Below are 12,232 nucleotides of genomic sequence, written 5' to 3' on the forward strand. Positions count from 1 at the left end.
GGTATCTTAATTTACACAACATAGCTACTACTTTGAATATGCAAAATATTTAACTGTGAAGAAAACAAAAGACAAGGGGAAAAAAATTAGAGCATAACTAGGCTCCTGCATTTTAAGCAGTTTTGCTGCTTACTCTGCAGTGCAGCCTGCAGTGCCAAAGACAGAAGGCGTGGGATGATGACATCATGGAAACACTGCCCCGCCTCTTCAGTGTCCTTAACCTGCTCTGCTATCCTCTGCAGGCTGCGGCACGCCAGCACCACCTCATCCACAGAGAAACGAGTGCTACCTGAAATCAACGTAAGGCAGAAAACGGCCATCAGTGCAGGAAGGGACAGCTGCCTTCTCTCTGAGAAAACAGACCTACTCTGTCAGCTGGCAGTAATATGATTTACATTATCATCCGCCTCACCTGTCAGAGTTTTACTTCTGCAAACTAACAAACACATTACGGCCCTGTCCACGCAATGACAATTTTCCCGAAACAATCTCTTTAATTTGTCACTTCTAAAAAATATCCTCGTAAACACGGCACAGTTTCTAGGAATGTTTTCATCCACACGGAAACAGAAAATGACCCAATGTGATGCAGTAGCTATGCCAGGCTTGTATGTGGTGCTAAAACAGTGCCATGAAAATACACCAGAAACAGGAAACCAGGTGAGGAGCACGCACATAAAGCTTATATGCTGGGTAGACTGGTTATATCATGCAATCTATGGTTTGTACATCACAGTCTATGGTTGATCCAACTGTAAACACAGGAAGAAAAACACAAGAATGGCAAATAAAGAGGAAAGAACAGAAACCTTCATGTCACATTAAACTACAAGACCAAAAAGTGTTCAGCAATGTTGTGTCAGTCCAGATATATGGACATAACGGACACTTTTCAGACCAAAGATTCAGGGAGGGACTCCTGGTGGAAGAGTTTTCCTCACAATGTTCAAAACATATCAGGCTTAATTCTTTATACACAAGTTTCGGTCTTTTAAAACGTTTTCCATTTGTTACATGTATGCTTGATGTAGATTATATGTTATTTTTTTCTTTTAAAGAGCTTGTTTTTTGTATTGTTGGCAGTTTAATAAAGTGATAAAAACCTTTGTGTCCTTAGATTATTTGTGTAATATTAGAAAGTGTTGCTCTGCTCTATTTAAGGTACCAGTAATGTTATTGTCCGTCAGCCTCATTCGTTTATTGAAGTAATAGAGATTATGAAGGTTTTACTGGAGTTGTGAAACTAATGTCTGCAACACAAACACCAGCATGTAATCTATCATTGTTATTGTTGTTACGTCTGTAGGTTTGGGTTAGAGGTGGTTTATGACATTATTGTCTACATTAAAATGCAAATGTGGAGTTTTAAGATTTTCTCACTCTGAAACCTGTGTGAATGCAAGGCTGAAACAAAAAAATGACAGATTTACAAAAATTGTTCCCATGTGGACAGGGCATTAGACTGTTGATATGGAAAAGCAGAATACCTGAATGTGCTGAACTAAGGACATCCAGGAGGACAGGTGAACTCTCCTGGACAACACTGGGTTGGATGGACACAGCTGCCAGAGCAGCTAAACACCTCCGATGCACCGCAGGATGGTAACGTAGCTCAAAAGATTCTGTGTCTTTGATAAAGAGGAGGGAAGTTTAGGAAAATGCCTTGAAATTATTTTATCATTTCTTTTTTTTACTGATTTCTACGGTGGCCCTGAAGTGCAAACCACAACAACATTAACGAAACACACAAACAAAAAACGAAACACACAAACAAAAAACGAAGCACGCGAACTAAAACAGAAACGCAATTACATGAACAAACCGGAAAAGGTAGGTCCCAGTGGGAGACCTGAGAAATCGCTGATTGGACGAAACCACTTTTGAACCGGAAGTTTTTCTGGTTTTAGCTCGTTTGTTGAAAATATTGTAACACTTTCCTGGTTATGCGTTATCTCACACAAAGGGCGACTCTTGTGGAAGCTGAACGGTTTTTATTAACTCGCTGTTGTCGGCCACAGCTACGCCTTACAGACAAACACACACAAAAAACAGAGGTTATTTTCCCTCCCTTTTCTTTCCCAGCCTCCCCTAGCTCCTGTCGTGAATCAAACCACAAAACATGATATAAATCTAACTGCAGAACATTCTACGACATGAATGTTATCGGTAATCATTTCTTGAAGACTCTCCACAACAACTGCAAAAGTTCGGTGACTGCCCTCAACCAGCTCTTTTCCACAGTTTGGGCAATACATGCTGCTGTGACTTTCTTCCTGCTGACCGAAACGCTGAAAGAGCAAAAGCCAGAACTTCTGGCTCAAAAGTGGTTTCGTCCAATCAGCGATTTCTCAGGTCTCCCACTGGGACCTACCTTTTCCGGTTTGTTAATGTAATTGCGTTTCTGTTTTTTGTTTGTGTGCTTCGTTTTTTGTTTGTGTGTTTCCTTTCTTGTTTGCGTGCTTAGTCTTTTGTTTGCGTGCTTCGTTAATGTTGTTGTGGTTTGCACTTCAGGGCCACCGTAGATTTCACATCTGTAATTTATTATTGTCACAATGTTAATACCTGTGCAGAATTGGCACATACTCACCAGAAAACAACTCCTCCTTCAGCCTTGGGATCAGTTTAGTGATGAAGGCCGCCGGATGCTGCTCTGCTAAAGCTCCAGCACAGTCCACCACAGCGGAACTGGAAGCAGAATCGAAACAAAGCGATCAGAGACAAGACATATGGTTGATTAAACCAAATCTGAAAAATTAAAAGACTAGAAGTTTTTGAAGAAATGCATATTGCTCATCGCCCTTCATGCCAGAGTTGTAGATGTTTTGGTCAAACCTTGAATGTTATGCATAATCTCTTTCAATATCAAAAGATGACACACTCAGACTATATGTTGGGAATGACCCTCAACTACTACTACAACAAAACATTACTCAATATCCGTAAAAATGACTAAGTTAAATCCATTTTTGTTTTGGCTAATAGTGATTAGCTTTGGCAGCCATCTTGAATTGGATTGACTACAAAAAGTAATCAATTGAAGATGATCTACAAATGAATCACTTTAGGAGTAAAGAAATGAATCATTGGATATAAGCCTACAGTAGAGGACTACTTTTCTGAAAGATTCATTAAAATCTGTCCATCGATTCATGGGATATTTGGTTTTTAGCCCTTATAGCCATTTATATTTTTCTAAGGTCAGGTTGCTGTGGTGGCCATGTTGAAGTGGGTTGGATTTAAAAGTTGTAAAGGTGAACACACACACATAGAAAAAGATTATCTTTCTGCGGAGGGTCATAATACCTGACTCTTTCATCCTCCTCTGCCAGCAACAGTCTGGTCAAGTGATCAACAGCAAGTTGGATGTCAGAGTCTAAAAGCAGGCCTGAGCAACAAGGAGTAGCAGTATTTAAAAACCCCTGAGACAAAGTCAGCTGGAAGTGTGGGTTTTCTTTGTTTCTCACCTGTTTGTTGTGCCAGTGAGTTAAGAACAGAGGCAGCAGTGATCTGCAGACTAGAATTACTCTCAGAGAGAGCTGAAAACACCATGCTGCACAAAGCTGCTCTGTATTCTGAAAACACACTCTCATCTAAAACAGTCATGAGAAACAGCTGGGATCAAACTTCAAAAAATAAGCTCTGCTTTTAGCCATTCCACACAAATATAAAAAAGCATTTGTGTTAAACATCATGCTGCACAGAAATGCTCTGTATAATCAAAAGGAAATGCATAATAATGTGCAAGTTTAAATATACAGAAAATACAAAACACAAAAAACAGGGTCCAAGATGATATGATAGGCCTATTTCAGAGCAGACTTTATGACTTAAAAGAGTAGGGAAAGCACAGCCGTATTTACAAGAGCCGCATTCAATATAGAAGAAATTCTTTTGCTGAAAAGTGCTATATAAATCAATTTGACTTGACTTTTTTAATCATCTAAAATGTTGGAACAAATGGTATATTTGTGACAGTCTGCTGATAAAAAAAATCTAAAGATCCATTTAAAATTTATTTATTTTTGTTAAGTTGACAGTTTTGTTTCGACAACTCTGGTTCATCTCTAATACGTGAACAGGTCCCTCAGGTACAAGGACTGAAGCATCCAATGTCAAAAGAAAACTTCAGAGACCTTAAAAATGTCTGGAGAATGAAAAAGTTAGGATTTGGTGTAAAATGTAAATAAAAACATACTTAAATAATTTGAAAATCTCATAAACCCATATTATATTCACAATATAACAGTATATATACCCAATGTTTAATCAAAGATTTTTTTTTTTTGGTAGGAAAAAAAAAAGTAATTTTCTATTTCATAGCAGCAACACATCTCAAAAAAATTGGGACAGTGGCAACAAAAGTCTGGAAAAGTACATGGTAGAATAAGACACAGATGGAGGAGAATTTTGAATCTAATTTGGTTAATTGGCAATGGGTCAATATGAGTTTTGGGTATAAAAAGAGCATTTTAGAAAAACTGAATCTGTCAGAAGTAAAGATAGGCAGAGATTCACCAGACTGCAAAAAAACTATGTCTACAAAAATAGTGAAACAATTTCAGAATATTGTTCCTTAATGGAAAATTGAAAAGACTTTGAATACCTTGGCCTGTCAGGATAACAAATTTTGCTGGACGATTAATTGTCTCAGAAATTATTGCGAGAAATGATAACATCATTTGGAGACCATTTTAAACTAATGTACTGATAATAACATAATAGTGCAAGTACATCCTCTCAAAGATTAATAAAATTTACTTTCAAAAGAACACTTAACACTGGAACTGGAACAAATAACCAAAAACAAAAATAAAATTGACTCTCAATCTCTTTTAACAAAAAATGCACTTGAATAAAAACTAAAAAAAAATAACAAAAAAAAACCCCCGGAAATAAAACCTACATTCAATCAAAACAGTACAGATTATGAAGTCTGTAAACTAAACTGCCCTTCAAAAAATAATAATCATCAGTTTTATATACAGAAGACGATCAAAACTGACAGTTTTATAAACAAAAAGTCCCCCCCCCCCAGTATCAAACAGTGTTTTTTCAGCTTGCTAACTCCTAGCGGGGGCTAATGCTAAAGACGTACAAGACGAGGTGCCTTGAATGGCTACCTGATGTGACAGGCCACGCCCCCCTGACGCTAAGAGAAAGGAAGGGGTCACAGAAGAGCACCGGAGCCTTTAGTCATCCAGTGTCTTCAGTAGAAAGAGAGAGACACGAAGGAATGATAACGCCGATAAATGAAACTTATTAACCTCAGATTTTTTATTGTGCGGTTAATTGATTTATCATTTATCGCGACAGGCCTATGAATACCCGATCATTTATTGTTCATAATATTATCAAAACATTTCAAGAATCTGGAGAAACCTCTGAGCTGACAAGGTTTAGAGTCAATATTAGCCGTCTGACCTTTGGGCCCTCAGGACAGGACTGATTCTGTTCTGAACATCACTGGATGGGCTCAGGAACACTTCCACAGATCATTGTCTGTAAACACAGCTTACTGTACCGTCCACAAACGCTGGCTGAAGCTCTATCAGGCACATGTGAACACAATCCGGAAACACTGATGGCTTCTTTGGGCCAAAGCTCATTTAAAATAGACTGAGGTAAAGTGGAAAACTGCTCTGTGGTCAGACAAATCCCATTTTTTTTTTATTTTGGAAGCCACGGATGTCATGTGCTCTCTACTAAAAAGGAGAAGAACCACCCGGCCTGCTATCAGCTTGCTTCTCTGATGGTATGGGGGTACATCATCCATGCATCTGGCTTGGGCAACTTACACATTTGGAAAAACACCATCAATGCAGAAAGGCATATACAGGTTTTAGAACAACATATGCATCCAGCATCCAGCAAAGAAAACCCAGGACTGTTCAACAGCCAGAATCCTTCATCAGACAAGAATAGGAACAGTCCCCCCAAAAAACTCCAGCAGCTGCTCTCCTCAGTTCCTAAACATTTATAGACTGTTGTTAAAATAAGAGGTGATAAAATAAAATATGGGTTTATGACATTTACAAATCATTGAATTCTGTTTTTATTTATATTTTACAAAAGATCCCAACTTTGTTGGAACTGAGGTTGTATAAAGAAAGGAGGGATGACGCAAGATTTTTAAGCATTAGTGTATGATTAAAAAGTGTGAATATGGAAAAATAGAAAAAAACTAACAGAAAATAATTCTTCTTTTCAATATTTGTTAGAAGTGAAACACGGTGCAGTTTTAATCAGATTGTAAGTAGGGCCAAACAGGTTCCTGTGCTAAACCAGAGTCGGTGCTTTCTTAGCACCAAAGAACCTCTTTCACGAGGAGCTGGAGGCAGCCTCATGGCGCCATGTTTAAAAATATGCAGTTACTTTCACTTAGACTGCCTCATTTGGAGCAGATTAATAATTAAAGGCCTAACATTTTTTTTGAAAGAATACATACCACCCACTGCCTTTTATGTAAAAGTTTTAGATTAAGATTATCTTATTTTAGTAAATGACATGAAGTGCAACCTCATATGGTTTGTTAGCTCTCAAAGTATGTTGGGTATGACTCTCAGCTACTACCAAGCAAAGCTTAACTCAATGTCTCTGACATTAACTGAGTTACAGCCATTTCTGTGTCTAAAATCAATTAGCTGTGGCAGCCATCTTGAATTAGATTGATTCCAAAAGTTAATCAGTTGTAAAGGTATATTCAATGATTACTTTCTAAAAGTGTTATTATTTAAAAAACAAAACAAAACCATTAAATCTTAACATTTTTTATAGAATGATAAGAGCTAGTATCAGTTCTGGAACCCACTTAGTGAAAAGAAAACCCAGTTTGATCCTGTGAATTAGAAAAGTAGTGACTGTACTCACCAATATCTGAAGACTGACTTGTGTTCACCGACTGGATGAATCGTTGCACCACTTCCAACAACGTCCGTCTGTGAGAACACTGCTCAGTGAGACAAATAGATTTAATCAAAGTGTCAGTATGATACTAAAAGTAGGACTTTATGGACATGGATAAATTTAGAAATTTAGAATACATTTATTACACTCAAAAATAGAGAGATAAAATCATTAAAAACAAGAACAACAATAAAAGATCAGCAGTACATCGTATGTGTAAGAAAAAGGCAAAAGCAAAATATATATTTTTCTGCCTTTATTTTTGAATATGTGGCTTTCGGTCCTCCACGCACCAGACCAGCACTGCATCTTTGCCTCTGCAGTTTCCTATAGAAAGCACTGGTAGAAGAACCTGCTCACGACACATTGCTGTCACTTGAAAGCGCACGCCCCTGGGGTCAATCGGGCGATTACCCTAAATGTGTATGCCCTTGAAGGCTCCTGTGATACTAATTAAGGTCAAACAATTAGTTTGAAACATGAGTAAAATGTTAAGATTATTCATCTCTTTAAGGACAAATTGTTCAACTAATCTGTCCATATTATTTTAGCATATCTTTGGAAAAATAAACAAATAATTTCTTTAAGACATGCAGACATACATCAGTTTCTTTTAGCTGAATCACTTTTCAAGACAAAGAATTGTTACTCTAAGAGGAACAACAAATTACCAATGTCTGTACTTTTATGACAAAGACAAAAGTAACATCAGAGTGAATAAAAATAAAACAAAGTTACATGGTTGCATCTATTTTTTACTCTTGTTGCTTGAATAAAACAACATGTCCATCAGTTATGAGTCTCACCTGTGTTCTGCTGTTAAACTGCTTGATCAGAGATGGCATAATGGCGGCTGTTATGACATAACTAGCCCTGTTGGAGGCGCTGCAGGAGGCCTGGAGCAGTTTGGCACTGGGCCATACTAGCTTCAGATCAGGTTCACTCAGATGATGCTTGCAGTCTGCAACGATGCCAGACAGAAGGTTTTCATGATGTTTACAGTCCATTCTCCATAGTGACAGATTTTCTAGGAAACTTTTAAGATCCACTGACATGTGGATGATCAGAACCAAAGCTACAAAGCTGTGTTTGACAATTTTAGTGAAAAATGACCAAATTTAAAGCCTAGCATTCCTTAATGAAATGCATATCATCCGCTGCCCTGCCAGAGTTTGACTAAGATCATATTATGATGAGAAATGACAGAGTTTGGTTAAACCTTGAAAATGATTTTACCGTATTTTCCGGACTTTAAGGCGCATTAGAAAGCCTTCAATTTTCTCAAAAGACGACAGTGCGCCTTATAATCCGGAGCAGCTTATATATGTAAGAAGTTGTAATGTTTTAGTTCGACTTTGGTAAACTACAAAGCCGCACCGCTTGCAGCATTAAGGCTCAGTTATAGTCGCGCTTTGTAGCGTCACGCAGGGCTCCACGCACAGCGTGCGGACCTGAGCGAGCGCTGTAGGCATTTATACCTGACGCTTACGTCGGTGCAGTATCCATCCGTGTGTTTTGAAACGTTTGATTATATTTGCAATCTCTCATAGAGGGATCATATAAATGTGAACCAGCTCTGTTAGAAAACCGACATCGTCCATTTTGAATGGAGCGCAGTCCACTCAAAGTTACAAAAATGACAATGTGCCTTATAATCCAGTGCGCCCTATAGTGCTGAAAATATGGTATGTGCATTCCAATGCAATACAACAAGAGGTATTAGTGCTTAGAGCACATGTTGTGAATGACTCTCGGTGACTACCACACAAAACCTTAGATCAATATATGTTAAACTGATTCAGTTATAGTCATGATTGTGTTGATTAAGACTGATTAGTTGAATTAATCAATGGGAGAGGAATATCCAATCATTCCTTGGGGGGTTTCATTAAAATTTGTCTAGTGATTCCTGAGATGTTTTGCTAGCAGACAAATACAGAGACATGCACAAAAACCAATATTGTTACTGCCCTTTATGTTTAAGTAATAATAAAATGCCAAATACAGTGGAAAGGGGGCCTTTTAGTATTTAATAAAAAAGTCTCACTGAGGTTTTAAAGATACAAAACATAGTTTGATACTGACATCTTATTGTTCCTTGCTAACTTGCAGTTATCTCAATAATTTTATTTTAATCTTTGCTGTGTAATGTGCATTTGTTCCTCAAGTTTTGGTTACGCATGTGTAATAAAGTTCCAGTTCACCTCTGAGAATAAGATCCAGGAAAGTGCTGAGAGTGTCTTCAGAGTCAGAGCTGAGGACTGAACGAGACAGACAGGAAGTGAGTGCGGCGAGAGCAGCGAGCGCTGCAGACTCCATCTTCTCGCTGGAGGTCTGAAACACCTGCAGTGAGGCAACAAGAAGCATTGATTACACAAACAGGTGTGGAAAATCTGAAGGCAATGTTTTTTCCTACAGCATATTTAAAAACAACAAAGTTGACCAGTGCTTTTACAAGTTAGTTAAAAAGAAAAGACGTCAATGATTAAAATAATTACAATAAAATAAAACACAATCTGGAGTTAGAAACTAAGAGAAAGTGTAAGTAAGTGTTAGGTAAACGTAAATAAGTAAGTAAATAAGTACGTAATCATGAAAATAGTTGTGTAAGGTAAATGTAATATTAAGTAAAGAAAAAGTGTAGGTAATAATAATAAGTTAAAGTGATTATTAAAAGAAAACATAAAACATTAAAATACACATAAAAAATAAGATAAAAACCATGTAAATGAAGTAAAGGTCTGTTAGTGCTCAGCAAATGTGTTGAAAAGGACTCAGCTACCACAACAACCAAATTCTAGCTCAGTATCTGTAAAACTCAGTTATAGTCATTTTTGTGTTGGCTAGGGGAAAGAGGCTGTGGAGGCCATTTTAAAATCAAATCTCACACAATCTGTTAGTGCTAAAAACATTAGTTGGGGATCAGACTCAACTACTACTACACCAAATTTCAGCTCAAAACGTGTACAACTCACTGAGGTATAGCCATTTTTGTGTTTTTTAAGATTGCCTTGCCATGGTGGCCATCTTGAATAGGGTTGACTCCAGCAGGTGATAATAATAACTCGTTAATATTTTTGTTTGTATATTTCAAACAAACCTCTCTGCGCAGTGACGCCCATAGTCCCTCGAGGAATTCTGCCAAGTCTTTGCTCTCGTATTGTGACATACAAGCAGCCTGAAATACAATAAACACGATGAGATGAAAAATTACAACCATCACGTTTCATTTTGCAAACATTCTTGTGCAGCCAAAACAACGTGTTTGCGTTTTTTGAGACCAGTTTCTTACCAGAGTCTGCAGTGAGTCCAACTTGGCACTCTGAACGTCTGAGTCCAGCTTCTCAATGAGGAGCGGTAACAGAAACTGAAAATCCAAACAGACACTCTTTACCCTGGAAGCTGCTCCAAAACTAATACCACCCATGGAAATACAGACCTAGCATCCACCATCTTTCATGCCAGAGTCTTAAACAAAGATCATCTTATGATGTAGCTGTTTTGGTCAAAGCTTGAAAATAACGTTATACACAATTTCACGTGACATCGCAGGGCTCGCAATATGTGTTGTGAAGGATTTTCAGCTACTACCACGTCATTTTAGCTCAATATCTGTAAAATTAAGATATAGCCATTTTTGTACTGCTAAGACTGATTAGCTGTGGTAGCCATCTTGAACATTCAATAATTACTTTCTGAAAGTTTCCTAAAACTCACTCACTATATCAAGAAGATACTTTGCTAACAGTTATTTATTTGTATATCCAGTGATCATTTTCCAGAGTTTCTTTTATAATTCATGCGCTGGTTCTTGAGATATTTTGCTAACAGACAGACATGCAAACACACAGATGAGCATAAATATTACCTCGTCTTCTGGTGGTAGGAGATAAAAATGTTGCCTTACCTCAGCAAATTTAGGAGTTCCTGTGAGGACAGCCCTCAATCCCAGAATTAATTCCTCTTTGGTGATACCGTGGGGGTCATTGGGGGGCTGGAGGGTGGTGGTTATAAGATGATAAAAGGAAAAAAAACATTAAAACACACAAAACCTTAGATGTGTTTGATAACATATGATAAAGAAACACAATCTGCAGTTTGAAAGTAAGTGTTAAGTAAATGTTAATAAACTGATAAGTAAATAAGTGTGTAAATACATAAGTGTAAAGTAAAGTAAGTGTGTAAGGAAGAGTCAGAAAGTACGGTAAGTGTAAGTTAGAAAGGGCAAGAACAGAAAGAGTAAGTACAAGTATGTGTAATTCAGTAAGTGTAAGTAAATAACTAAGTAAGAATTTGTAACTATAAATAAGAGTAAGTTAGTAACTAAGTCTAATTAAGTAAGTAAGAAAGTATCTATCTAGGATGTACGATATATCACAATATCAATATTACAAAGGACTGCAAAAAATCACAGACCTTATATTTCAAGTATGCTGGTGTAGATTCTCAGTCATCCAGGACATTCTCATCCTATTATAAGTACTATATATTTTAAGTACTACAAATTTATGTTCTACATGCTAATAAAATATTTAGTTGATCCAAATATATTACTGTCACTGGCCTTGATGCTGATTTAGCTGATAGTGATGGTTTAGCTGATAGTGATGGCGAAGGAGGAAGTGAGGAGTGAGGAAAATGTGGGTTTATGGCAACAGGTATCACAGCAATATTAAAAGATAATGTCAGACATTGCACTTTTTAAATAATCGCACAGCTCTAATATAGCTAGGGTATTCAAGTGATCGAAATAATCACAATTAACTGACAGTTTATGAGATGAAGTACAAATATGAGTATTTGTTAGTTTCCTGACTACATAACGTGTTGAATATGTTTGCACATATGAAAAAACAACAACTCTGAGGGCATCTAAAGAAAAAACAAAAGTAGACATCTACGAGTAAAACATTCAGTCGGACAGTTTTGAATAGGACATATTTTGACTTAAACAATAAACTGAGTATAGAAAAGAAATTAATAACAAACTTTATATATTTTTGGGGAATTATACTATTTTATTTAATACATTTTGAAGTGTTGTGGTAGTTCACAACAGAGGAGATGATGGTTTGTGATGGTTTTAAATGCACCAATAAATTCCTGGACAAATAGTACATAATTAGGTAAATTAATTAGAATAGTCTGCTATTGATGACAATGACAAATGATTACACGTCACATCCTGTACTTTTCAGTTAAGCCCAAACTGTCTATGGCACACGTGTCAAACTCAAGGCCCGCGGGCCAGATCCGGCCCTCTGTAACATCTCATCCGGCCCTCCAGTCTGGTTCAGATCGAGTCTCTGATTCTTATTTTGTTTAAAAA

The 12,232-nt window shown here is 37.2% G+C and overlaps 1 protein-coding gene across 4 annotated transcripts in view; it reads right to left on the reverse strand.

Moving 5' to 3' along the window:
- mms19 (MMS19 homolog, cytosolic iron-sulfur assembly component) overlaps positions 1 to 12,232 on the reverse strand; it is a 38,228-nt gene that overhangs the window by 16,867 nt on the left and 9,129 nt on the right. For all 4 annotated transcript variants that reach the window (XM_025009948.2, XM_017433634.3, XM_017433633.3 and 1 more), the window contains exons 9-19: positions 10,811 to 10,897; positions 10,196 to 10,270; positions 10,004 to 10,081; positions 9,108 to 9,246; positions 7,710 to 7,864; positions 6,868 to 6,946; positions 3,465 to 3,590; positions 3,304 to 3,385; positions 2,588 to 2,685; positions 1,488 to 1,628; positions 134 to 289 (exon numbers count right to left, since the gene is read on the reverse strand). In XM_025009948.2, coding sequence (XP_024865716.1) covers positions 134 to 289; positions 1,488 to 1,628; positions 2,588 to 2,685; positions 3,304 to 3,385; positions 3,465 to 3,590; positions 6,868 to 6,946; positions 7,710 to 7,864; positions 9,108 to 9,246; positions 10,004 to 10,081; positions 10,196 to 10,270; positions 10,811 to 10,897 — 1,216 coding nt within the window. The remainder of the gene's footprint in view (positions 1 to 133; positions 290 to 1,487; positions 1,629 to 2,587; positions 2,686 to 3,303; positions 3,386 to 3,464; positions 3,591 to 6,867; positions 6,947 to 7,709; positions 7,865 to 9,107; positions 9,247 to 10,003; positions 10,082 to 10,195; positions 10,271 to 10,810; positions 10,898 to 12,232) is intronic.

The sequence above is a fragment of the Kryptolebias marmoratus genome, linkage group LG2 (assembly GCF_001649575.2).
Source record: "Kryptolebias marmoratus isolate JLee-2015 linkage group LG2, ASM164957v2, whole genome shotgun sequence".
Lineage (NCBI taxonomy): Eukaryota > Metazoa > Chordata > Actinopteri > Cyprinodontiformes > Rivulidae > Kryptolebias > Kryptolebias marmoratus.